This window comes from Leopardus geoffroyi, chromosome A2, assembly GCF_018350155.1.
Source record: "Leopardus geoffroyi isolate Oge1 chromosome A2, O.geoffroyi_Oge1_pat1.0, whole genome shotgun sequence".
Classification (NCBI taxonomy): Eukaryota; Metazoa; Chordata; class Mammalia; order Carnivora; family Felidae; genus Leopardus; species Leopardus geoffroyi.
This window is the reverse complement of record NC_059331.1, coordinates 56003198-56030455: the sequence shown is the minus strand read 5'-3', so window position 1 is coordinate 56030455 and position 27258 is coordinate 56003198. Positions and strand designations below refer to the sequence as shown.

The 27258-nt window shown below is 52.7% G+C and overlaps 1 protein-coding gene across 8 annotated transcripts in view; it reads left to right on the top strand.

The window, feature by feature from the left end:
- FBLN2 (fibulin 2) overlaps window positions 1-27258 on the top strand; it is a 92586-nt gene that overhangs the window by 54643 nt on the left and 10685 nt on the right. For 5 of the 8 annotated variants that reach the window (XM_045493950.1, XM_045493946.1, XM_045493949.1 and 2 more), the window contains exons 3-11: window positions 7530-7641; window positions 9078-9207; window positions 11400-11580; window positions 14821-15030; window positions 15647-15760; window positions 16365-16466; window positions 22979-23113; window positions 25023-25160; window positions 27036-27179. In XM_045493950.1, coding sequence (XP_045349906.1) covers window positions 7530-7641; window positions 9078-9207; window positions 11400-11580; window positions 14821-15030; window positions 15647-15760; window positions 16365-16466; window positions 22979-23113; window positions 25023-25160; window positions 27036-27179 — 1266 coding nt within the window. Of the gene's footprint in view, window positions 1-7529; window positions 7642-9077; window positions 9208-11399; window positions 11581-14820; window positions 15031-15646; window positions 15761-16364; window positions 16467-18693; window positions 18835-22978; window positions 23114-25022; window positions 25161-27035; window positions 27180-27258 lie in introns of all 8 variants that reach the window. The other 3 variants (XM_045493948.1, XM_045493952.1, XM_045493947.1) reach the window with 1 other exon arrangement.

The window sequence follows — 27258 nt, the reverse complement described above, 5'->3', positions numbered from 1 at the left end:
AGAGAAAGGAGATGAGGTGAGGCAGTCAGCAGGGCTTTGTAAAGAAGGGATAACAGTTGGGGGCCTGTGGGTCGAGGAGAGACACAATCTGATTTGTATTTGTGAACTCATTCTGACACCCTCTGGAAAATGGCCTGGAGGAGGATACCCGTGAGAGCAGGGGCCCTGTTGAGCCAAGTGGTGGTGGCAGGGTGAGGGGCCAGGTGGCTGGACTGGGATCACTTCCAAGGTGGCCCCATGAGTGATGGAGGGAGGTGAGCAAGGAGGAATTGGCCCGGGAGGGTCCTGAGGTTTCCAGGGGCCCCTCATTGACACAGGGAAGACCCGGGGAAATCTGTTGCCGAACAGATTCTGGCAGTGGGAACACCAGGGAGCATCGGTGGTGGTTCCTTAGCCAGCTGCATGTGTGTGCAAAAAACTACAGCTGGAGACAGATGTGGGGGGAGGGCATCGTGTTGGAGAAGGCACTTGAAGCTCGCAGACTGGATGAGATCAGCCAGGGCCGGGGTGGAGACGGAGAAGGGAAGAAGTAAACCCTAGAACTGGAAATTTGAATGATTGGTGCCTGGGAACTTAAAAAGAACCAGAGGGAAAGACAGAGTCTGGGGAGCTCAGAGGGGGTGGTCAAGGAAGGAGACCTGGAGGAGAGGGCCTCTGGGCCGAGCCTCGAAGCCCTGGGGTAGGGGAGGCGGGTGTGTCTTTTGGACAAGGATACAGGGGTACACATCTTGTTGGGCTTTGCCCGGCTCTGCCTCCCACATCTTGGACAGTGCCGAGCAGCACCAGGCTTGGCCCCTATACGGATTCCCCCTCCTGCTCCAAGTGGGTGGCCCTCCCAGCATAAGGGTTCACGGCCTCTGAGTTCCTTTGTCTGAAACAGGGGGAAGCTGGAGTGGGAAAGGCCAGGGGAGAATGGTGGGAAGTCTGCCAAGCACAGGCTGGAACCTGGCTTCTGATCAAGGAGGGGGCAGGAAGAGAACTCCAGTCGATCCACAGGGAAGCAGCACCCCCTCTCAGGCTGGTTCTGGTTAGATTCTCAGACAGCGCCTTCAGGATCAGCTACATCAAGCAGCCTGTGCCACAGATGTGGGGAAGCCGAGGCCTGGAGAGGGAAAGAGAAGTTAGGAAACTGAGGCTTGGGAGTTCTGGCTCGCCACCTGAGCTGTAAATAAGGCAAACGAGAGTACTCATCGAAATTGTGAGGATGAGAGTGCTTGGACCCGAGCCCAGCTCCCACTTCATTTTAGCTGCTACTGTTGCTTCGATAGGGCACCCATCTCATATCAGCTGGCTAAGACCCAGGGATCCACTGTAATCTCCTAATGTCAGTAAGGCAGTCTTGGGGAAGGCTTGGGGCAAGAAGAGTTCTGTCCAGCAAAAGAAAGCTGTGAACTTGAGCTGTGAAGAAAAGGGACAGGCTGCCTGGGTGGAGGGAGCTCCCCATCACCAGAAGTATTTGAGCTAGGCGTGACTCCCACGTGCCCGGAGTGTAATGCGAAAGGATTAAGCACGGAATGGTGGCATCACTTTCCGTGGCCACAGAGACCCCAGTGCCGTTGTAGAGAAAGAAACAGGCAAGCGGAAAAGTAAGCTCATAAGTAAACAAGATTTCACATAGTGATGAATGCTACTCAAGGAGCCTTGAAAAGGAGTGACGGGGTAAGAGAGTAGCTGGGGCTGATTGGATATGCTGTCTTTGGCCATACAGGTATTTTACACTTTATTGTATTCAGGTTTTCCTTTGTACTTGTGGATTTTATTCCCCCCCGCCCCACCCCGCCAGCTTTATTGAAACATAGGTGACATACAGTATTGTGTAAGTTTAAGTATACAGTGTGATGATTTGCTCTACATATGCCCTGTGAGGTGATTACAACAATAACACTAACATCCATCACCGCACATAGTTGCCATTTTTTGTTGTTGTCTACGGTGAGAACATTTTAAGATCTACTCTCGTAGCAACTTTCAAGTGTACAAACACCATCCTGGGCATTAGATCACCAGAACTCAGTCATCTTATAACTGGAAGTTTGTGCCCTTTGCCCAACATCTCCCCATCTCCCCAGAGTACCCCCCTGACCCACCCAAACTACTCTGTTCCTTTGAGTTTGGCTTCTTTTGATACCACATGTAAGTGAGATCATACAGCATTTATCTTTCTCTAATTTATTTCACTTAGCATAATACCTTCAGAGTCCAAACATGTTCCTGAAAATGGTAGGATTGCCTTCTTTCTTTTTTTTTTTTTATGGCTGAATAACATTCCATTACACACACACACACACACACACACACACACGCACGCACGCACACAGAGCACATCTTTCTCCATTCATCCATCAGTGGACACTTAGGTTGCTTCCGTGTCTTGACTATTGTAAATAATGCTGCAATGAACATGGGGGTGCAGATATCTTTTTGAGATTGTGCTTTAATCTCCTTCAGATGTATACCTGGAAAATTTTGTATATGGAGTTGCTAAACCATAGTTTTTTGTTTGTTGGTTTTGTTTTTGAGAAACCTCCATACTGTTTTCCATAGTGGCTGCACCACTTTACATTCCTACCCACAGTGCAGGCAGGTTCTCTTTTCTCCACATCCTCACCAACACTTGTTATCTTTTGCCTTTTGACATTAGCAACCCTAACAGGTGTGCGGTGACATCTCATTGCAGTTTTGATTTGTATTTCTCCGGTGATGAGTGATGTTGAGCCCCTTTTCACATACCTGTCGACTATTTATATGTCTATTTTGGTCCCTTTCCCATTTTAAAATAAAATATATATATATATATATATTTTTTTTTTTTTGGCTATCATATGAGTTCCTTCTGTATTTTGGATATTAGCCCCTTATCAGATATGTGGTTTGCAGATATTTTCTCCCATTCTGTAACTTGCCTTTTCATTTTATGGATTGTTTATCTTGCTGTAGGAGCTTTTTAGTTTGATGTCATCCTACTTGTTGATTTTTTGCTTTTGTTGCTTGTGTGTTCGTGTCATTACCAAAAACTCATTGCTAAGACTAATGTCAAGAATCTTTGCCTGTGTTTTCTCCTAGGACTTGTACAATTTCAGGTCTTACGTTTAAATGTTTAACCCATTTTGAGTTGATGTTTTAGAGGAAAACATATTTTTTTAAAAATTTATTTTAGAGAAAGAGGTCGAGAGAGACAGAGTGTGGGCAGGGATGGGGAGGCTGATGGAGAGAGAGAAAATCTTAAGTAGGCTCCATGATTAGCGTGGAGCCTGACATGGGCCTTGATCCCACCACTACAAAGTCACGACCTGAGCTGAAATCAAGAGTCAGAGGCTCAACCCAATGAACCACCCAAGCGCCCTAAGTTGATTTTTGTATATGGTGTGAGGTAGGGTCCAATTTCATTCTTCTGTGGATTTTACTTCTGAAGAAGGCTCTCTTTATCCTAAAATTATTTTCTTAGGTTTCTTCTAATCCTGCCTTTGGATTTGGACTTTATTTTTGTGTGTAGTGTGAAGTAGGTCCCAACATTGTATATTCAGTCCTTTCCACACTGAGTTTGAATGCCACCATTATCACATACTAAATTCCCAAATGTATATCATTCTGTTTCTAAATTCTGTTGTTTCATTTATCTCCTTGTATCTTTAGTTATTGGAACTTTAAAGTATGCTCTTCTTTTCTTTTCAGAATTTTTCCTGGTTATTCTTAGACATTTCTTGTTTTGGATGAATCTTAGAATCTTAGCCTGACAAGTTTCATGATAAATTGTGTTGGGATTTTGGGTTGCATTGAATTTGTAGATTAAATGGAGGAGAATTGACATCTTTTAAGGTATTGAATCTTCCCACCTTCCTGTCCAGCCTCATGATATATATTTCTAATAAAATATATTGTTATATCTTTTAGACAATTAAATTTTTTTCTTCATGTGGATTTAGCGTGTTTATGATGGATTTATTTCTAGGTTTGTTTCTGTTTTGAATGGAATTTTTTCTACTATTTTCCTATTTAATTGTTGCTCTCGTATAGGAAAGCCACTAAACGGAGTACGTTGGTTTTGATTTTGGCTACCACATAATAATAATTATTATTAATTAGTATTCATTTGAGTACTGTGTGAGTTTTGATTCCTTTGGATTTTCTAGAAAGATGAAACCATAACATCTGCAAATAATGACCATCATCTCTCTGTAAAATTTTTTTTGCTGTTTGTTTATTTTTGAGAGAGAGAGACAGACAGACAGACAGAGCACAGGTGGGAGAGGGGCAGAGAGAGAAGGAGGCACAGAATCCGAGTCTGTCCTGAGCTGTCAGCACAGAGCCTGATGTAGCGATTGAACTCACGAACCGGGAGATCATGACCTGAGCCAAAGTTGGATTGAGCTGCCCATTATCTCTTTGTTTCTATTTCTACTGCCTCTTTTTTTTTTCTCTTGCTTTATTGTATCTGCTAGTATCTATCTCTAAAACAATACCAAATAGAGTGTTGTAGGCATTTTTTCGTATCTCTCACTTCAGTGAGGCAGGCGTCTAATGTTGAGTTTGTTTCTGGTAGATGGTTGTTATTAAGAATTGTTTTCATTCCTTCTCGTACAGCCCTCAGGTTGTTACTGAAATTTATTTTCCCTCTTTTAAGGAACGGGACTTGAAACTTAGAAGAGTTCAATAACTTGAAATGCCCACTCAGGGGATGAAACTGATGATTCTTAGTGAGCTGTCACTCTTTTCCTGGAACCTTGCAGGCAGCTGACATCCCTTGGTACATTTATTCCTCAGCTCTGCTGGGTTATATGACCTGCTCAAAGACATTTAGAGAGTCTTCGTAGGTTTCAGTGGTTGTGCAGCTAAGGGTTTTCATAGCAGAGAAGGACATGGAGTCTTTAGAGAGAAGAAATGCCTACACATGGTAGCACAAAGAGGTGGACCCAGGCTCAAAGTTATTCTGTGACACCCTGCTGCCCCCAAGCATGCATGCAGGTATTCTAGACGAGCTTTGCCTTTGTTTTTCAAAATTATTATTCAAGTATAATAGCATACCGTGTTATGTTAGTTTCAGGTGTACAAAATATCTATTCAACAATACTGTGCATTGTTCAGAGCACCATAAATGTAGTCACCATACTATGTTAGTACAACATTATCCACCGTATTCCCTATGTCGTACTTTTCATCTCTGTTTATTTCGTAGCTGGAAATTTGTGACTTGTAATTCTCTTCATTATCCCACCCACCCCACCTATCTCCCCTCTGGCAGAGTCTGTTTTCTTTGGGGTTTTTTGTTTGTTCATTTGTTGTGTGTGTGTGTGTGTGTGTGTGTGTGTGTGTGTGTGTGTTTACATTCCACATGTAAGTGAAATCATATGGTATTTGTCTTTCTTGGTCTGACTTATTTCACTTAGCATAATGCCCTTTAGATCCGTCCATATTATTGCAAATGTCAAGATCTCATTCTTTTTTTAGGGCTGAGTAATATTCCATTATATATAGATGTACATATAGGTTGCTTCCATATCTTGGCTACTATAAATAATGTTGCAATAAACAGAGGTGTTTCAAATTAGTGTTTTGTTTTCTTTAGGTAGATACCCAGTAGTGGCATTACTGGACCATAGGCTATTTCTATTTTTAATTTTTTAAGGAACCTCCATATATTTTCCACAGCGGCTGTACCACTTTGCATTCCCTTTTGGGAACCCCTTTGGGTTCCCTTTTCTCCACATCCTTGCCAGTGGTTGTTATTTCTTGTGTTTTTTTAATATTGTGGTTATGATTTGCATTTGCCTTATGATTAGTGATGTTGAGCACCTTTTCATGTGTCTTTTGGCTTAGATGTGATTTATCTTTGCATGTCATTTATTTTTAGATCTCAGAGCCAAATGGTTGGGTGAATTGTACTCATCTCTGGCACCTGACATGTTATTGTCTCTGTAAGACTCTCTCTTGTTTTATTTATGTATATATTCCCTTTTGGCCCTTGTCCCCATCGCCACCTTCTGCCCCACCCGAGGTAAATGTTCTCTTCTGTTTAATTTGCATGTGTGTGTTTTTAATTTATGTGCAAAAACATATTATAATTTTGTGTGCAATATTTTTAATTTGTGTAATAGATCTCATTTGGTTTCTTCCTCCCCCTCCCGCTCCACCCCCCCCCCCCAGCGCTCTGTTTTGTGAGCTTCCACGTTGCTGTGTGTGTGTCCTGCTTCATGTTGTTGGGTGTACGTCTATTCTATTATTTCTGACAGACGTGGAGTCCTCCATGGAGCACGTCCCCAAATTCTATTCATCCACTCCTCCACTGATGAACACCTAGGCTGCCTCCAACCCCTTTCCACAAATGGTGCCAAAGCATTGCATCCTTGTAGTGAGCCTGGGGGAGGACTTTCCTGGCATGCACAGCCAGGAGCAGGACCACTGGGGTCAGGATGAGGTATATACTTAATTGTGTCAGCAGTACCTCATCTCCTTCCAGACTGGCTGTGCCGGTGACCCCTTCCACCCCCAGGGCAGGAGGGTTCCCACCTGTGCCTGGCATGCATTGCTTTTTAAAATTTTTCTAGTTTAATAGGTATTTTACTTTTTTTTTAATATTAATTTTCAGGAGGTTATTATATTTTCTCACTGGCAATTATTTGCCAGTTTTTTTAAAAGTTTATTTATTTTGAAAGAGAGAGAGAGAGCACGCACGCACATGAGCAGGGGAAGGGCAGAGAAAGAGGGAGTGAGAGAAAATCGCAAGCAGGCTTTGCACTGTCAGTGCAGAGCCTGATGTGGGACTTGATCTCATGAACCATGAGATTGTGACCTGAGCTGAAATCAAGAGTTAGACACTTAATCAGCTGAGCCACCTAGACGTCCTGCCAGTTTTAGACATTCCAGAAATGCCTTCTAACCTGTCAGCAGTCTCTTCTATTTGTCTATGGGGTTCTTTTTTATACAGTTTGAATTTGGTGGTGGGCAAATTCATCTGTTTTTTTAAGCTGTGGTCTGTGCCTTTCAGTTTTAACACATTCCCCTACCTCTGCCTCCTCCTTCTCTCCCCAGGCACAAATATTTCCCCCACGAACTTTCCCGGACGAGTTTTAAACTTCCCTCACTGCTGCTTTTGCTTCTTATGCCTTGTCTTATCTTGGTGTCATAGGTCAAGTTCCTTAGAAGCAGAGCCTGACTTGAGGGTTTTGTGTGTGTGGTGGTTCATTTGGAGAAGCTGCCTGGGGAGGGGGGCAGGGAAGGAGCTGGCCAATGTTCTCCATCCCACAGGAAGCTCCACAGGGCTGTCCCCTTAGAGGCAGGGCTGGGCTTTTGTACCCCCACTCTTCCCGTATTGGCCATACTTCCCCAGCCTCCTCCCCCGTGGGGTGGACTTAACCTCGCAGGCAGCTCTCCGAAGAAGGTCGTCCTTGTGGGCTGGGGGCGAGTGAGTCTCCAGCCCAGTAACGGGGGTCTGGACAGCACCAGCAACATCTACTGTGCTTGCTGGCCCTGGGAGACCTTGGAACCAGATGCCTCCTCCACAGTAGTGACTCTGCCTATGTTGCCACCCACAGTCTCCACGAAGGATCTGATCGAGACGTGCTGTGCAGCCGGACAGCAGTGGGCCATCGACAATGATGAATGCCTGGAAATCCCCGAGAGTGGCGCTGAGGGTGACGCCTGCAGGTAGGGGTGGGCACACTGGAGCAGGAAGAGCTGCCTGTTCGCCTTTTCCAGATCCCTGCCTGCTTTGGCCCCGGGGCCCTGGCAGTGCAAGGTGAGCACGAGTCTCACCTGTCTTGGGTGTACGGGGGCAGTTGGGTTGTGGCTGCTGTGAGCCTGCTGGCCGGCTTTCTCCAGGTGTGGGGAGCCCAAGCCTGGCTGCAGGACTAAGCTAAGCACGTACTTTTGTAGCTGGACTGATGAGCAGAGTAAAAAGATCCTACGATTTGGAGCAAGTGTTAAAGAACCACTATCATCCAGGAACGGTTGGGTGCCTCACTCGCTGTATGTTGCCCTTGCTGCCGGGGCAGTGCTTGGCCCGCACGGGCTTTTCCTCCTTGGCTTTGAGCCGGGAGCCTTCAGCCCTCTTTCTTTCCCCACTCTGCTACCCTGGGGTCTCCAAAAGGCTGGCCTCTCACTGTCCTTTGCTGCCTGTGTTGATTGTTTCTTCTGACTTGTATTGTCTGCAAAGGAAGAATTTATACCCTTGCCCCTTTGGTGCCAGGCCCCGAAGACGTCTCGGCCGGCCATTCACCTCCTTTTCCCCAAGGATGCCTTCTTTTCCAACCTACTGTTTTTCTAGACAACGAGGGCAAGGTTCAGAGAGGTGGTATGACTTACCCGAAGCCACACGGCTCCCCAGGAGCACGGCCAGGGTTAGACCCCCTGTCACCTAATGTCTGGACCACTGTGTGCCCTTTGGAAACATTTAAGTTCTAGCCTTGTCTCTTTCCTTTCTCTTCTGTCATTGCACCAGTTCAGGAGCTACTTAAGAGTTAGAGAATGTTATCATTCAGGAGTTTTGAGCTTAGGGGCCCTGAGAGTGTGCTTGTGTTGTCTTGTGATGGGAAACTCACCCCTTCATAGATAGACAGTCCCATCACTTTACAGCTCCCACTGCGACATGCCCTTTCCCAAGTGAGGCTGAACCCCACCTCCCTGTGAGCCCCCCTATTAGTGTGCTGGCTCATCAGCTACCTCTGCCCGGGGTAGCCCTACAGACCCTGGGAGGCATGGCCAGGGAGCCTGGAGGCTACTCTCTTCCAGGCTGAGCTGCCCTCTGCTTCCTGGGGTTGAGTCCCCCTGTCTTTCTCAGCCCTGTGGGGACCTCAGGATGCTGACCCCCTCCCACATTGGTCAGGAATAGACAGCATGGAGTCTGGTGGTCTCCAGGCCCCGAGTGTTCCTGGTTAAGCTCAGAAATAGAACGCGTGTTCTTGGGCGGGGGATGGGCTAGCTTTGCTGATGCCCCTGCCACCAGCGTTGGTCTTGCTTGCAGTGGATCTTGGGAGGGGCTTCCTTCTCTGAGCCTCAGTTTCCTCCTCTGTGAAATGGGACCTGTGATCCCTCCTGGATGGGGGCAGGCGCTCGGGTGCGGCTGATGCACACCTCTGTTGCAGGACAGCCCAGAAGCACTGCTGCGTGTCCTACTTGAAGGAAAAGAGCTGCATGGCTGGCGTCATGGGGGCCAAGGAGGGCGAGGCCTGTGGGGCCGAGGACAACGACACCTGTGGCGTCTCCTTGTACAAGGCAAGCCTGACCTGCGGCATTCGTAGCCTGGGCCCGAGGTCCTTGAGGGCTGGGGCGTCAGGCTCCCTGGGGGACTCCCCCATAGGGAGTGACACTCTTGCCTGGGGTTGGGGTGGGGGGCCTCTTCATCTGTACAGAAAACATCATCGGTTATTATAGCGGCCAATTAAGTCAGGAAATATTTATTCAATACCAGCATGTGCCGGGCTGTCTTAGGCATTAAGGATGCAGGAATGAGTAACACGTGAAAATTCCTGCCCCCGGAGGGCTTTCTGTTTCTTTTTTTTTACTTTGTGTGTCCAGCTCATTTCACTTAGCATCTTGTCCCCACGGTCACCCATGTCGTAGCATGTGTAGACTGTCTTTCCTTCTCAAGGTGAAATAACACTTCGTTGTACAGAAGTAACACAGTTCATTCAGTCTTCTGTCAGTGGGTACCGACAGCTGCCTGGTACCCTTTGTGAATAATGCTGCTGTGAACGTGGGGGTAAGAAGAGCCTTCCTTGAGGACAGAAGGCATTTCCATTTCCACTGCATTGGCTAGAACTTAGCCCAGTGGCCACACCTAGCATCAAGGGAGGCTGGGGAACGCAGTGTATTCTGGGGAGGTCGTGTGTCCATTGAACGTCAGGAGGAAGGGGAAACAGACCGTGGGGGTGGACAGCTGACTGTCTGCAGCAGGGGCCGAGAGCAAACCTAAGACCGTAGAATAGTCTCAGGAACAAACCACGGGAGGAGGTGTTTGCGGGAGACTGGGAGAGAGAGGAAGGGAAGGAGTGGAAAGAAGCCTGTGTCACGAGCCCGGATGACTGTGACAAGGAGGGCACCATTTGGGAGAGGATTTGGACTTTGATTTTTGTCATGTTGGGGTCAATTTCCTAAAAACTGATATTAGGGAAAGGACTTTGGTGCCAGGCAAGTTTGGCATTCCACTGTGTGTGTTCGACCCTGGACCAGTCCTCTTTTCTAGGCCTCAGCTTCTCCATCTGTAAAGTGGGGCTAATAATCCACGTCTTCTGGGGTGGCTGTGAGGGTCAGAGATAATGCAAACTATTAAGGACATGGTGGCTGTGCTCACCATTGGGAAGTGCAGGTCTGGAGAATTCATGAGCTATTGCTACATAACACACCAGCCCAAAGCTTAGTGGCTTATGCCTCACTTAACTCATGAGTTAACTCATGAGTTGCTGACCTAGGCCATACTCAGCTGATCTGGCTGGGCTCGCTTACCCGTCTGCCACAAGCCGATGGCTCTCCTGGCACCGCTCTGGGATGATGATGGCTGTGCCAGCTTTTCTTTGCTGCATGTGGTCTCTCAACCTCCAGCAGCCTAACCTGGGCTTATTCCGTTAGTGGCTGGGTTCCAACACCGGGCGTAGAAATGTGCAAGGCCTTTTGAGGCCCAATCAAGCCATTGGGACATAGATTCTCTCCTTTGAAGGAGAAACTGAGCTATCACATTGCAAAGACAACAGAACAGTGAAGAGTGAACGAACGGGGCTATTGTTGTAATCCATCTACCACAGGAGTTTCAACAGATTAAATATTTTGTTTTTGGAGGTAGACAGTTTGGGATGGGGTGGATCTATGTGATACCTTCAGGTACCCAGGCTTCTGCTTCTCTGCACAGTCATCTTCAGCTTGTAGCTTCCATCTTCCGGGTTACTTCATGACCCTGGATAGCTGCTGGGGTTCCAGCCATCACACCAACCAAAATCAAGGAAAGAGAAGAGCAAAAGAGATACACTTCCAAGCTGAGTCAGCCCTAGTTTGAAGCTCTCCTGAAAGCATCATATCACTCCTGTCTCTAACTTCAAGAGAAATTCTGTCTTTTAGGGGGCCTGAGTAGAACTGGGTTCTGCTAGTCAATATTGGTGTGTGGGGGGGTGGGTATGTCTGGGGTTAGTTTGTGGTTCTTTTCATAGGTGGCCAATTGTTAATTATTGCAAAAAGCTTATATTGGCCCTGCTTTGAGCCAGACATGGGAAGTGGAGACAGGGAGCACTGCTCTCAGGGAGCACATACGGGGCCGGAAGAAATAAGACAAGGATGAATTCATCCCAGTCCCCGAGCCTGGACCCAGGCTGTGCCCTGGGGGCCCTGAGTGAGTCCCATGGGCTCACGGTCTGTGAGGAAGGCAGATGGGCTCTGAGGGGCCAGAGTGTGGGCAGTGATGGCCCCTCTCCTTCCAGCAATGCTGTGACTGCTGTGGGCTGGGACTCCGTGTGCGGGCCGAGGGCCACTCGTGTGAGTCGAACCCCAACCTGGGCTACCCCTGCAACCACGTCATGCTCTCCTGCTGTGAGGGTGAAGACCCCCTCATTGTGCCCGAGGTCCGCCGGCCTCTGGAACCCGAAGCCGTACCGCGGAGAGGTGAGTGCTGCCCACTGGGCCACGGTGTGTAGGCCAGTTGAGTGAGAGGCAGAGAGAGCTTTGGGGGCTTCTAGCCAAGGTCAGATGCCCTCTTGCCTCCTGTAGGAACCTTTTGTGTACTGTCACCTGTGGCTTGAGGCACAAGTTCGGCTCTTAGGTAGAGTTCTTCTGTACCCTCCAATGGTGACTCTGCCCTATTATTTCTGAGATGGTAATCGAATACAGCTATGCATGTACTCCAGCCACCAAACCACCAACCCCCTACCACCTTTCCACTCTCCACTCACCCACCCTCCCGTGTCTTTGTTCATCCACACATCCATATGTCTTCCTTCCCGTCCGCTCTTTATCCATCCATCCATCTCACCATCCCCTGCACATTCTCCTGGCCCCTGGTCCATTCCTCCATCCATTCATGCTTCCAGTACACCATCCATTCCTCTGTCCCTTATCTATCCACTCACACATCAATCTTTGCATAAATTTGTTTACTCACCCATCTACTTACCCAGCAGCCCATCCACTTACCTTCTGCCCGTCCATCCTTCCATCCATCCATCCATCCATCCATCCATCCATCATCCATCCATCATCCATCCATCATCCATCCATCCATCATCCATCCATCATCCATCCATCATCCATCCATCCATCATCCATCCATCATCCATCCATCATCCATCCATCCATCATCTATCTGCCTTCTGCTCATGTATTCACCTACCAGCCCAGCCAGGAAACCTCTTACTCATCCATTCATTCATTTACCCTTCCTTTATCCATGTGTTCTCCATCCCTCTCACTGTGCCATTCTGTGTCTTCGGGGTACAGGATATAACCAGTATAGAGAATGCATTCATAAATGTTGCCCTGCCCACCTGATCAGCCCCTTCAGACCAGCCCTGTCTTTTCTCCCTATATTCTCAGTGCTCGGCCCCTGAGAGTCACTCACCAATAACTGAATGGATTATGGGTTTGTTTGGTGGCCTTCCCTTCACCACCACAAGCCCTCTGAGGGCTGACCAGCCCTGCGCCCTCTTCCTCTGTGTCCCTGTTCCCAAACAGCCATAGGCTATGGGTATGAGAACTCTGGTGCCAGTGCAGAGCTTGGAGCTGTTTGCTGCTGCCTGAGCCCTCAGTGTCTCCGGGGTCTCCTCCTTCTTCTGACCTCCACGTGCTGTGGTCACTGTTCTAGGTGCCATGTCCAGCTTCTGTCACCCTAGCTAGGGATGTCTTCTGGACTCATGACCGTTAGCCTCCACTGTGCCTGTGGGCCAGCAGGAGCCTGATGCAGTGTCCCAGTGAACCCACAGAGACTCCACTAAGAGGGAGTGGCTAGCCTTACCAGGCTAGTGTGGACACTGATCTGTGTCCAGTCCAAGGAAATACCATTCGCTGGGGTTGGCTGTAGGGGCCTGTTGTAGCAGTGTGAAGGCCTGGTGAGTACCCGGAAGTGTTTGGTTCAAGGTGAAGTTTGGGAGGAAGTTAGGCTTCAGGAGTCACAAGATGGGGACAGGGCTAGTCAGGGTCCAGATGCAGAGGTACATGTTCCTGTCCTTTAGTGGGGAACTGGTGGATAACCCGGGCCTTAGGGGACGTAGATGGCAGGGTCAAGTTGACCTGGGTTCCAGTCCTGCTCAGGTGACCTTGGGCAAAATCATTTTGCTCCTCTGAGCCTCAGTTTCCCCCCTGCCAGGAAGATTGTTTGAAGAGCATGCTAATGAGGGTGGGCTGAACATGAATCCTAGAAATGATGCCCAGGGTGTGGCATGCTTATTGGAGCCCGGGCCCAGGTCTGTCTGCTGCCCACCCATAGTGCCAGGACTCCGGGCTGGACCACCAGTCATCACGGCCCCACCTGCATGTGCCAGGCCAGGGCTGACCGGGCTGGAGCACAGTGTAAGCATCCTCAGTACGAAACATGTTTATCAGATGTGACCTCATGCAGTTGGTCTCTTGTGGGGCTCAGCTGTCTAGGGCTAGTGAGCAAGGCTGAAGCCCCATGCCGACTAGGAATGTGGAGGGCTGCAGGCCCCCCTCCCTTCCCCATCCTATTACTGTTATATGAAGAGCTTCCAGTGCAGCTCAACCCCGGGAGCCTTCTTTGCGACACTCACCTGCTCCCCACTGTAGCCTGGGGAGGCATGGAGAGACCCAGTACTGCCCAAGTGACATGGCTAAGGGAGGCCTGAGTAAGAGTTCAGATCTCTGTTTGACAGAACACATGTTTGGGGTCTTTCTGTTGCTAGAGGTGGTCCTCCCAGATGTCACTGAGACTAGGGGTCTGGATCCAGTTCAACACTTTAGCCAAAGCTTCCTGAGGACTGTTGTGGGCCTGGCCCTGTCATGTTGCAGGGCACAAAGACTTGGACCTGGCTCTGATGGGTGCATTCTTGTTGCTGGAGGTCTGTTCCTTCATCCTTCCATCCATCCATCCATCCATCTATCCATCCATCCATCCATCCATCCATCCATCCATCCTTCCCTGCATTCATCATCTATCATCCTTCCATCCATCCATCCATCCATCCATCCTTCCCTGGAGTCATCATCTATCATCCATCCATCCATCCATCCATTCATCCATCCCTGAGTTCATATATCATCCTTCCATCCATCCATCCATCCATCCATCCATCTATCCTTCCCTGCATTCATCATCTATCATCCTTCCATCCATCCATCCATGCATCCATCATCCATCCATCCTTCCCTGCATTCATCATCTGTCATCCTTCCATCCATCCATCCATCCATCCATCCATCCATCCATCCTTCCCTGGAGTCATCATCTATCATCCATCCATCCATCCATCCATTCATCCATCCCTGAGTTCATATATCATCCTTCCATCCTTCCATCCATCCATCCATCCATCCATCCATCCATCCTTCCCTGGAGTCATCATCTATCATCCATCCATCCATCCATTCATCCATCCCTGAGTTCATATATCATCCTTCCATCCTTCCATCCATCCATCCATCCATCCATCCATCCATCCATCCTTCCCTGCATTCATCATCTATCATCCTTCCATCCATCCATCCATCCATGCATCCACGCATTCACCCATGCATCGATGCATCGATGCATCCATCCTTTGTCCATCCATGTTATCTTAGCTGGGCACACAGAGGTTCTGACGAGGACCTACACTGATTTCCTTGGGGGCTTGTAGTGTCAGCCACCCGCTGGGTGAATTCGTGTCCCATCATGAGCACTGACCCCCGCTCCAGTTTCAGAGGCAGAGTTGGCGAGCCGGGAGGCCCTGTCACTGGGCACGGAGACTGAGCTGCCCAACAGCCTGCCTGGCGATGACCAGGATGAGTGCCTGCTCCTCCCAGGGGAGCTGTGCCAGCATCTCTGCATCAATACCGTGGGCTCCTACCGCTGTGCCTGCTTTCCTGGCTTCTCACTGCAGGACGATGGCCGTACCTGCCGGCCAGGTAAGGACCCAGATGGCTGGGGCAGGGGCTGATCTTGCCAGTGGAGCATGGTGGTCCTGTGATGGCCACAATGGGCTCCTTGCCCTCCTGTCACCCTACATGCTGGAATCTCTGGGAATCGGAAGCCTCTAGCAATGGGATTTGTAAGGCCAGGCAGGCAGGTTGAAACTCCATCTGCTCCATCTGAAGCTTCGTCTGCCCGGGCAGCCCCAGAACCCCACCCTAGACCCCAGTGCAGGGCCAGGACCCAGGCTGCAGAGGCTCCCACCAACCCAACTCAAGCTGTGTACCCAGCACTGGGCCCAAGGGGGTCAGGCTCTGACAGACAGCCTACAAGGCTGCCTTAGCGCCTGCTCTGGGGGTGCTTTCTGCTTGCTGCTTTTCCAGGGATAGATACTCACTCCCCTGCTTCCTCTCTTCCTCTGCCCCAAATAACTGTAATGTAGTATGTTGCTTTCTGAGCCTCAGTTTTCTCTCCTGTGAAATGGGTAGGAGGAGAGGATTAAATGAGGCAGTCTCTGACACATGCCTGGCGTGGTGCCCAGGGTGTGAGTTGAGTCTGAGGCCAGGCTGAAGACATGCATCCTTCCCCTCCTGTCTGCTTTGCCCATGACAGACAGTGACCCCCCACAGCCGGAGGCCCCAGAGGAGTCCGCGTTGAAACCAGAGTCCTCCCAAGTGGCCTCCAACACCATCCTGCTACCGCAGCCACAACCCAACACCTGCAAAGGTAACCTGGGCCATGGGGTGGGTCTGGGCTGCCTGCAGGGGGTGAACTCCCCAGTGCTGGGCATGTGCAAGCTGGCCTCCTGCCAAAGGGGTGCTTCTGCTTTGGGGATTTGGTTGGTCTCACCTGTCTGAGGTCAGGAGTTGAGAGTGTAGCTGGTAGGAGGAGAGGTTGTGGATGGGGGGAGCTGAGGGCCAGGGTGTGACCCCAAGCAAGTCAGTTAGCTGCTTTTGTCTCAGCTCCTAGAGTACTGAGAGAATAAAATCCTTGCTTGAGAACTGTCTTGGAGATTGCTTGCAGTACTGCGTAGAAAGTTCTCTTTGTTCTTCCTCTCTTCCTCTTTCTTGTTCCTTCTGTCTCTGCATCTTTGCTGTCCCTTCTTCTCTGTCCTCTCTGTCCCCTTCCCTTCTGGCAGCACTGTGACTCCTGGGAGGGGTTTGGTATCCGAGTGTTGGTGGTGATTGTCCCAGATACCAACCAGTTGTGCTAGCTGGTTTACCGGGGACCTCGTGAAAAGGACCAGGAGTGTGGGGTTCCTTCTGCCTGGAGGGCGGAGCCGGGGGTAATGAGCCCAGTGGTCCCTGATCTCTGTGTGGTTTCTTCCCAGACAACGGGCCCTGCAAGCAGGTGTGCAGCGTCATTGGGGACACAGCCATGTGCTCCTGCTTCCCTGGCTACGCCATCATGGCGGATGGTGTGTCCTGTGAAGGTGAGATCCACGGGGGCTGCTCTCGTACCTGTGCCAACCTGAGCTGGCCTGTGGTGGGGGCCCCGGAAGGGAGACGGGGCAGGCAGAACGAGGCGGCCTGGGTCCGGGGTGGGGCCTGAGGGTTTGTATTTCTACAAGATCCCTGGACCACACTCCCAACTCGCCCTGTCTGCGAGGCTGAGGTTGGTTTGTGACCACCTTGTCCTTGTTGTGGTCATGTGTGGAGAAAGAGAAAGGGGGATGTCCATGCCCCGCTGTGAAGGCGGGACCTGGAAGTGACATTTGCCTCTGATGGGGAGCGAGGCTGGGGAGTAGGAGCCCCAGTTGAATGGCATGCGCTCAGTTCTGTTACTGAATCCAAAGAAGGGGCAGTAGATGTTGGTAACTCTGCCATTCACAAAAGGGCCAAAGAAGGTCCAAAAGCGTGTGGCTTTCACACCTGCGACCCCATCAGGACCGGGTCTTGTCTTGGTGGGACGTCGGTGGACCAGGACTTGGGGGCATTTGGATCCGACACCTGCTGGGGTGGTTCCCACAGTGAATGATGCCTGAGAGACCTCTAGACTACACCTCCTCATATCTGGTGGCAGGACCTCCCAGGCCTGGAGCGTGGGACGGGCTAGGAAATGCTTTAGTTCAGGTTCAGGTTCTGGAGATGTGACCTTGATGGGTGTCCAAGGGTAAAAGGGTTAATTTAAGTCTTTTGTTTTTTATTTTAATTTTATTTACTTATTTTTAAAAATTTACATCTAAGTCAGCTAACATAGAGTGTAATAATGATTTCAGGAGTAGAATTTAGTGACTCATCACTACATACAACACCCAGTGCTCATCCCAACAAGTGTCCTCCTTAGTGCCCCTTGCCCATTTAGCCCATCCCCCTCCCCACAACCCTCTAGCAACCTCAGTTTGCTCTCTGTATTTAAGAGTCTCTTATGGTTTGTCCCCCTCCTTGTTTTGTATTATTTTTGCTTTCCTTCTCTTATGTTCATCAGTTTTGTCTCTTAAATTCCACGTATGAGTGACGTCATATGATATTTGTTAAAAGGGTTAAGTCTATCTGAGAAAATACCCGTATCCCTGCCACATCCTGGGACCCCACATCCAGCCCCTTGGCTGAGACTGTGTTCCTATTTTATTTTACTTTACTTTTTTTGTTTTGTTTTATTTTATTTTACTTGTGTTTTGAATGTTTATTTTTGAGAGAGAGAGAACACACATGCATGGGGGAAGGGCTGAGAGAGATGGGAACAGAGGATCCCAAATAGGTTCTGTGCTGATAGCAGCAAGCCTGATGTCCGTGGGGCTCAAACTTATCAACTGTGAGATCATGACCTGAGCTGAAGTTGGACACTCAACCAACTGAACCACTCAGGTCATCCCAAGACTGTGTTCTGCTGTGGACGAAAACCACCCCATGGCCAGGCAGTAGGAGCAGATCTCAAGTGCCCTCTGGGCCCTGCTCCCCATCTCTCAGAGCCCTGAAAATGTGAGGAATGTGTCTCTCCTGTGTCGGGACTCCTCCGGGTCCCAGTCAGGCCTCAGGCCAGTGTCTGTGTGTCTCCAGGCCTCTGCAGGACCCCTGGTGGTGACGGCTGTGGGGTCCAGGCCAGAGGTTACAGGTGGCATTTGGAGTGGTGCAGCCAGCCCTGCAGGGGAGTCCTGCTGGGCTCTGCTCCGTTTAAAATAATCAAGCAAGTTACCAACCGTGAAAACTCAAGAACTTAAAAAAAAAAAAAAAAAAGACAAGATTTCAGGTTTCTCTTCAAACTTCTGCCCACAAGGGGTTCACAGTCCTGGTCCCCCAGTGGAACAGAGCACAGACCCCAAAGTGCCCCATAGAGCCTCCCTCTTGACCCCTTCTCCTGTATATGTTGCCAGCCTGGTCCCTTAGGCACTTGAGTTTGCAACACCTGCCATTGTGTGGCTCCTTTGGCTGCCTCTGGAGGTGGAATATTTCCGGAGCTGGGTGGGAGACGGCCTCTGGTCCCACCCTGCCATCCTCTCTGAGCCTCATCTTGCCACCTGTCCTTACTGGGGTTCTGGCTCTGATATCATGTGACTGTACAAACGCAGACTTGGGCCCGAAGCCCAGAGGTACGACTGATGCGCTGGAAGGCCCTGGGCAGGTCCCTGCCCCTCCCTGGGACTCAGTTTCCCTCTCTGTCACTGAATGCTCCACGCCTCTCTAATGGCCCTTCTGTTTTCCCTCCTGCGGCTGTCCTAGACCAAGACGAGTGCCTGATGGGCACTCATGATTGTAGCCTGCGACAGTTCTGTGTCAACACCTTGGGATCCTTCTACTGTGTCAGCCACACGGTGCTCTGTGCTGAGGGTTTTATTCTCAACATGCACAGGAAGTGCGTGGGTAAGCGAGAGCCCCCGCCTGCCGCCACTGTCACGGCTCTCTGCTCTGCTCCACGCCAAGCGGCCATGCCGTGGCCACATGCTAAAGGGCCTGCCCTTTGCATATGAGCTCTCAGCACGGCCGGCACCCCCCTGCTCCGTGCCATGCCCTGTCTGTCCTGGTGTCCTGTCCCGCTTCTCTACTGACACCACTGGGAGGCTGCTTTCCTCAGGGACGCACGTGCCTGCGAGTCAGAAAGGTAGTTGATGCGTGACTTGGCTGGGGCGTTGCGATGAGGAGGTCGCACGTCCAGGCAGCAGGATGGGGGTCCGTGGGGTCTGGAGGCAGGGAGGCCTGGGTTTGGAACAGGAGCCCCTAGTAGCTCTGTGGCCTTGAACAAATGTCTTCCCTTCTCCAAGCCTCAGTTTCATCATCTGTGAAAAGAGGAGACATTGACGCTCCTTTGGAGATTATATGACATGTGCATGCCGGAGCCCAGACCTGGGGCATCGTGAGCACGTGATGTCAGCTGCTGAGGTTGTCCTTAGGTACAACTAGAATCCCCTCCAGAGGCGGAAGATGGAGCTGGGGTCTGGCAGACCCACATTGCACCCCCACTCAGTGTTCATTTGCTGTGTGACGCTGAACAGTGGAGCTCCCTCTCAGCCTGGTTCCTTGCCTCTAACCTTGGGGCCAGAGGACTGGGCAGGGGGTGGTACCGAGTGGTACCCAGCTCCTGGCCCAAGCATGGGTGGGCCCGGTGCTCTGTAACGGCCCTCCCCTCCTGCCTCTTGGTGCTCATGTGGGCCAGTGGCTAGGGCTTCAGGCGTGCCCCACAGGGAGTGAGGAGGGCACCAAGTGTGGGGGTCTGATATTTTCATGGAGGAAACGTGATGGTCCTGTACAGAGAGATAGACCCAAAGTAGCAGGGACTCAGGACAGACTCTTGGAAGTGCTCCAGCAGAGGCACAGGCAAAGGGAGAGGTCACTCCACCTGGTGGCATCTGGACACACTTCCCGGAGAAGGTGGCATTTGCAGTGATCTCCACGGATGGACGGGACTTGGAAATCGGGAAAGGCGTGCAGGGTGGGAGGAACAGCTTGAACACAAGTGTGCAGGTAGGAGCAGTGCAGAGCGCGTCCAGGGCACGTGACCAGAGCCCCGTCTGTCTTCTTTGTGCTTGGGGACCATGTCCAGCCTGGACATGTCCTCTTCTTCGTCACCCTCCGCCTCTGGGCAGATGGGCCCACGGCGCTGGGCTGAGGGGCGGCTGCAGACATGTTTGCCCTTGGCCCCCCAGCCGTCGGCACAACATGAGCCCTCCTGAACCTGCTTGTCAGTGGCTGGGCGGCTCTTCCTGTCTGGGTCGTGTCTGTGTGTGTATGTCTGGGAAGGCGGATCCTGCCCAGGCCTGCAAGCACCCCTCCCAGGATGCCCGTGCCGTGCCTGGGTGTGCGGGCTCCCCTGGTGGCCTGGACAGAAGATCTTGCAGTAAAAGGGGTCACCAGGTAGCCAGAAAACAGGTTCTGGGACTAGAAGAGCAAAGATGTATTTCATTCAGCAAAATTTATGAGCTCACATTCTCATTCTTTCGTGTCTCCCTCCTTGCTCATTCTGCACAGACACATGGGCGTCTCCTGTCCTTCCTCTTGTTCCACTGACCTGCTTGTCTTACCATCTGTTAGCACTTGGTCTTTCCATCATTTATTCATGCACAAATGGGTACCGGTGTCTTCTGCCGGTCATCTGTTCGCTCCACGCATGCTCATGAACCCTGGCTGGTGACATGGGAGATTCACACGCAGATGAAGAGTATGGCCTCTGCGGCCAGACTGTGTGGGTTCAAATCCTGGCTCTGAGCTTTCCTGTTGTAAGACCTCAGACAAATCAGTTCAGCTCTCTGAGCCTGTTTCTTCATCCGTGAAATGAGATAGTGATAACATCCGCCTTAGTCACTGTAGAGATTGTCTGTGTGAAGAATGTCCTGGTATTTGACGTCATTGTTATGATTCAACAAATGTGTCATGCCGAGGCAGCCTGCATAGGTAGTGAGCCCCCCATCACCGGAGGTATGGAAGCCACAGTGGGATCGGGTGGGGCCAGGTTCAGAAGACTCCTGATGGACGTGCAATTTCTGCTGTTTGCCTTTTGTGCCCAGCCCTTTGCGGACCATCTTGGCCCCTGGGAAAAGTGTCCCAGATGGGCCGTGCTGCTAGATGATGGGAGGGTTCTGGGGCCTCTCCCACAGCAGCGTGGAAAGGGCGCAGCTCTAGGCTGGGTGCTCTGGGTTCCCTTTTTGCTGCTGCCACGTGCAGGCTATGTGACTTTGGTCCGGTCACAGCCCCTCTGGGAGACCTATTTCCTCGTTTGTGAAGCTGCATCTGTAAACCGCCAGGCCCCTAGTGAACCTCACTGAGCACCGGCTGCTTTTATTTGTTACCTGATTCCTCCCAGGCTGTTGGGGCTCTGGCGTTTCTGGGGTCGTGGGAACATACCTCCCCTGTCCATCCATCCTGTGAATCAGAAGTCTTCATCTTGCCCAGCCAAGCCTTCCTTGGGAACTGCTGGCCCCAAACTCCCTTTCCCACCTCCCCACCCCCACTGAAGTCTCACGGTCAGCCTGGCCCGTATGCCATTTGGCTCACCTGTGAGGCTGGGGGAGTCTCTTCCCTCACTGCCCTGCTCTGCCCCCTTCCACCTGGTCTCCAGCATCCTCGTGGAATTAGCTCACCTGTCGCTGCCCCCGAGAAGTGACTCTGACAGGCCAGGGCTCCGAGCCTATCGCTTTTCTCCCCAGCATCTCTCCTCCCTGTCCCGTCCCCACGGCAGGCTGGCAGTTCCCTTGAGGGCAGGCGCTGTGGCCAACGCCTCCGCTTGGCCACCTGGCACAGGATGGGTGCTGGTTACTGTGTGTGAAGGGAGGAACCCATCAGCAGCTGACTGGGGCACCTCCCTGCCTGCTGGAGCGTGGAGGCGGCAGGCACTGGGCCGGCCGGCCGTCATCCAGAGCGCCAGGCCTGGGGCAGTTTCTGGCTGACTCTCCAGTGTCCTGCCCTCCCTTTGCACACCGTCACCGGCTTCTCCCCTTCCCACTTGCTCATCCCAAGTGGGTTCTTGGCCTCTTCTGTGTCCTGTGCCCTGGGTGACCTCAGCGACTGACCACTCCCCGGTTAGTGTCTCCGCTCAGACCCCTTCAGTGAACTCACGTGTGTGCCTGGCTGCCTCTTGACACTCGAATGCAATGTGTCCACAGGCTCTGACCTTCCCTGCCAGCCTGGTTCTGAAAGCCGTCCCCATCGCCAGGGCTGGCACCCCTGCCTGTCTGGCTGCTCAGCCAGAAAGCTCTGCACACCTCTCAGCTTCTCTTTCTTGCTCACCTCCGTCTCATCCATCAGCGGATCCAGTCGGTTCTACCTTCACTGCCTTTCCAGAAACAGCTGGCTTCTCCTCACCTCCGTGGGTGGTGGTCTGAACCCCAGCATCCATCTTCTGTCCTAACAGCCTCCACGCTCCCCCCACCCCCGAGCATTCCCACCCAGCCAGGGGACCCTGTTACAAATGAGCGAGGCTATTTCAGTCCTCTGCCGGAACCCTCTGTGGCTCCCACTTTGCTCTGCCATCTCCGAACACTCTCTTCTCTTCTTTCCCCTGCAGCCACACCCCCTCCTGGCCAGTCCTTCAATCTGCCTGGCAGGCTCCCTCCTCGGGGCCCTGGCGTGCATTGTCCTCTCTGCCAGGAATGTCTGCTTGGCTCATTCTGTCACCCCTTCAGACGCTTGCTCCAAGGCCCTCTTGTCGGACGATCCCTCCCTGACCTCCCTGCTGCCCCTACACACTCCTTATTTCCTTGGCCCTGCTCTGTCTTTTCCACAGCACTCGTGACCACCCCCCTCCCTACTTTGTGTATTTATCTGTTGGGCCTCCGCCAGGGCTGTGTCTGTCTTAGTCACTGATGGATGTGATCTGATGCCAGGAACAATGCTTGTTGGCACAGCAGATGCTTGATAAATCTTTGTTGAATGAATGGATGCACAGACAGGTGGACACCAACCACGTGTGAGTCTCTGGGTGGTGAGCACCTTGAGGCCTCGAGGGCAGGGCTGGCTGAGCCAGGGCAAGGTCCTGCCGCCACCCCATGGCCTCTGACGGCCCCTCCCCCCACAGACATCAACGAGTGTGTGGCAGACCTGCACACGTGCAGCCGGGGAGAGCACTGCGTGAACACCGTGGGCTCCTTCCACTGCTACAAGGCTCTCACCTGTGAGCCCGGCTACGCCTTCCAGGACGGCGAGTGCACAGGTGAGGGGGGCAGGCTGGACACCCCACCCCTGCTGTGCCCTGCCCCTGGCCCCACCCTCACGCTGCCCAGAGCCTTCTCCCTCTGGCAGGCCCCAAGCACTTGGGTTTCTTGCCTGTGGGAAGCCCCCACGGATGACAGTGTTTGGGGCAGGGTGGGGGCATCTGAGGCTGGTGGTGGGGAGCCAGAGTGTGCTCCTGGGCTTGCGACCTTTGCTGGTGTCTTGGTGTGGAGTTGTTCCCCTGTTTGTACGTTGGGGTAGAGCTCCACAGAAGGCTCACTTGTGTGCCTTCCACTGGAAAATTCTAGTCTCCTAAGAAGAGGGAGAATTTTCCTTGAACCATTTGAACAGATACATCCTGAGCTGCTGGGGCACGGTGTCCTTCTCTGTCACTCCCTGATGAGGGAGACAGAGGCTGCACAAGCAAATGGGGGGGCAGGAGTGTCTGTGGGCTGGGCGCTCCCTTCGGTGGGGGTCCAGAGAGGCCTCCCACGGAGGTGATGTCCGAGGAACCCAGATGTGGAGTCATGGGGCTCCAGGCAGAGGGAACAGCGAGTGTGAGGCCTTTGGGGACAGGGGAGATCTTGGCATGGTCAAAGAGCGGAAAGTCTCGGGGTTACAGGCAGGCTGGGAGTGTGGAAGGATGGGGGTGGGGTTGGCAGGCCCCATTAGGGAGGAGGTTGAGAGCCTGTTTCACAGGTGATGGGAAGCATGGTTTTTTTTCTAACTAAAAATGTCCAGGAGGATGTCACCAAAGAGGTAAGACCTACAGAGGTGCGTAATTGTTGCAAACCCGGAAACCGTGGATGAGGAGTGGCCCAGGGTCGGGCATGAGCTCAGGGGAGGGGGGGGGGCTTAGCAAGCTCCATGTCCGGCCCTGAGCTGTGGGTAGGGGCAGCAGCTGGGAGGGGGGATGAGAGATGAGCCCCGTCCCCTCGGCACACATGTGTGCACACATGGATCCAGGGCCAGCACCCCCAACCCGAGAACGCCGACGCCTGGCAAGGGGCACCGCCCCCCTGGACGTGTCCCACGCCCGCTGCCGCTCTGTCGCCTCGGGGTGCTGGCCACCTCCTTCTTAGCCACTCTGGTCTGTGGAGGGGCTGCCTCCGCAGGCATGTGGTGGTCCCTGAAAGGCGGCCATGCCTGGTTCACATCCGGGTGCCTGGAACCCCGTGCAGGGCCTCCCAGAGACTGGGCTGCTGTGACAAGGTGGCGGAGGCCTTGGAAACCAGACAGGGGGTGGATGGAGGCAAGGAGGGACAGGTGGCAGGAGCACAGACAGACACACATGCAGGCACTGGTCTGGCAGTCAGCGGCAAACCTGAGTGAGCGTCCGCCCCGCGGCTGAGCGTGTGTGTGGCCCTCCCGCGTCCCGTCTCCGTTTCCTCGTTTCCTCATCTGTGAAGGAGGCCTGGTGTGACTGCTTCAGGGAGCGTGAGGGAAAGGGCAGTGCCAGCACTTTGTAAACAGTGGAGTGCTGTGCAGAGGTGAGGGGCCCTCGGTGACCTGCTCGGAGCTGTCTGGGTGTGGCTCCATTGGCCGCACCGCCTCCCAAGAGGCCTGGACGCAGGCCCTTGAGCATGAGCGCTCACGCTCCTTTCTGCCGGCCCCGGGAAGTGTACAGCAGGGCCCAGCCCAGTGCCGCCGAGCGCTCCAACCGTGTGTGTGCCTCAGTCCCCCCTGTCGAGGATGGGGTTTGTCACAGCACCTGCTTCCTAGGCTTGTCGCGAGCGTCGCGTAAATAAATCCATCTCGGAGTGCTTGGGACAGTGCCTGGTACTGCAGAGGAGCTCGGTCAGTGTGGCGATGTCGTCGTCAAGGTCATGGTGGGGAGTACGGGCAGGGGCCTGCCAGCCCCCCCCCGCCCCCACCCCGCTGAGCCCTGACACCCCGCCTCTGCGTGGCAGATGTGGACGAGTGTGAGCTGGGCAAACACAACTGCCAGGCGGGCTTCACGTGCCAGAACACCAAGGGCTCCTTCTACTGCCAGGCACGGCCGCGCTGCATGGATGGCTTCCTTCAGGACCCCGAGGGCAACTGCGTGGGTGAGCAGGGCCCAGGGGCGGGGCGGGGGGAGGGCGGTCTCTGGGAGGGGGCTTTGGGGCCTCCCTGCTGGCTGCTCGTCCCCTCTCCCAGCCTTAGCGTCCCTACCCGTGAATAGACATGTCCGTGCCCCAGGAGGCACTTGGGAATCGGAACGCTTACTATCCCGAGCTGTCTGACCTTGGCTGGGCTCCTTCTCTTGTGGCCTCTGCTTACCCATCTGTGGGCATGAGTGCGTCTCAGATTCTTTTAGCCTAGCTAGCCGCAGGGAATGTTTTTATATCTTGACTTGGTAGAGACACATTTACATGCGGCCGGAACACAGACGCCACAAAACGTTACTCTCTCTGCTATATGTGATACTCACTACAGTTTCTATTTGTAGAGAATGCTAGTGAGACGGATGAGGCGAAAGGACGGGTTGATTTCGTGCCACACTCCTGGGTTAAGGCCTGCATATGGTGGCCTGATTGTCCTTGCGTGGGTCTGAGATCGCACACTCTCCGACTCCGTCCACACAGCTGCTGGCTGGCAGCCTTGCCTCCCCCGGGGCTCCTGAGTGCGTCTGGCCCAGAGGCAGGGCGCCAGAGCCCCCGCAGGACTGACGGCGTCTGGTGCGGGCATGGCCAAGGCTGTGCTCAACCCTGTGGGGGTGGGGCGGGGTGAAAGATGCAGACGGAGAGGTGGGAAGGCAGGCAGGTGTGCAAGGCCGGCCACTGGGTGTGGACGGAAACCGGGGGTGTGTGAGAGTGTGGCTCTGTCACACGCCTTTCTGGGGCACCACCTTTACAGCTCCTCACTGTGTGACCCTAGCAATGTCACGTGGTCACTGCAGGGTCGTGGGCACAAGAAGGTCCCTGCGATCTGCCCTGGGATACCCAGCCGGGGTCAGGGCAAGGTGGGAGGCGTCTGCCCGATGGCCAACAGTTCCTCACTGATTCGTTCGTTGACAACATTTTTGGAGCACTGAAAATGTGCCTGGTTCTACATGTCAGGGAGTTCTGGCAGTCCTTTTAAGTTTATTTTATTTTGAGAGAGAGAACGAGCAGGAGAGGGGGTGGGGGTGTAGAGAGAGAGAGAAAGAGAATCCCAAGCAAGCTCCACACTCAGCACGGAGCCCAATGCAGGGTTCGATCCCACAACTGCAAGATCATGACCCGAGTCGAAATCAAGAGTCAGACACTTAACTGACTGGGCCGCCCAGGTGCCCCAGGGAGTTCTGGCACTTTAATGAGACATTTTGGAGAAGGAGGGACTGAATAGGCAAACATATTTATAGAAGTGGCAGTTATTCAAAGGTGCTTTGATAAATAATAAAGCAAGTAGAGAAAACAGTCTTAAAAAGGGGGGTGGGCTCATCTACCTAGAATGGTTGGAGGTGGCATTGGGGCAGGGACCTGAGGAAGAGAGGAAGCCAGCCCTGAAAATATCTGAGGGCAGTGTTGGCCAGAGAGTGGGGGGGGGGGGGGAGGCAGCATGTGCCAAGGCCCTGTGGTGGGCTGGGGCATCATGGGATGATGAGGAAACAGTGAGGCTAGGGCAGAGTGTGAGGGAGAGATGGACGATGAGCTTGATGGTTTGGTGGGAAAACGCAGAGCAGGGGCACAACTTACTGTAGGTAGCCTAGGACTCAGCTCGAAGCCGTAGGGGGACCTCTGCCTTCAGCTGCTTCATCAGGGCAACTGTGAGAAGGTAGGAAGCGCCCAGCGGGCGAGGTTCTTGGAGGAAAAGGCCCTGGGGTCATAGGACATGGGACTGGGACGGTGTGACCCTGCAGCCCTATCCAGGGCTGGTCTGGAGCCCCACACCGGCCACCTCCCTGTGTGACCCTGGACTCAGCTGTGCCAGGCCCCCCATCACCCGCACCGCTTCTGCAGACATCAACGAATGTACGTCGCTGTCCGAGCCCTGTCGGCCAGGCTTTAGCTGCGTCAACACTGTGGGCTCCTACACGTGCCAGAGGAACCCGCTGCTCTGTGGGCGAGGCTACCATGCCAGCCAGGACGGGACCAAGTGTGTGGGTGAGGCCAACCTCCCCCCTCCCTGCCTCCCATCCAGCCTGGGCCTTCCTGGGTTCCTCTGCCTGTGGGAGGCCCTCGC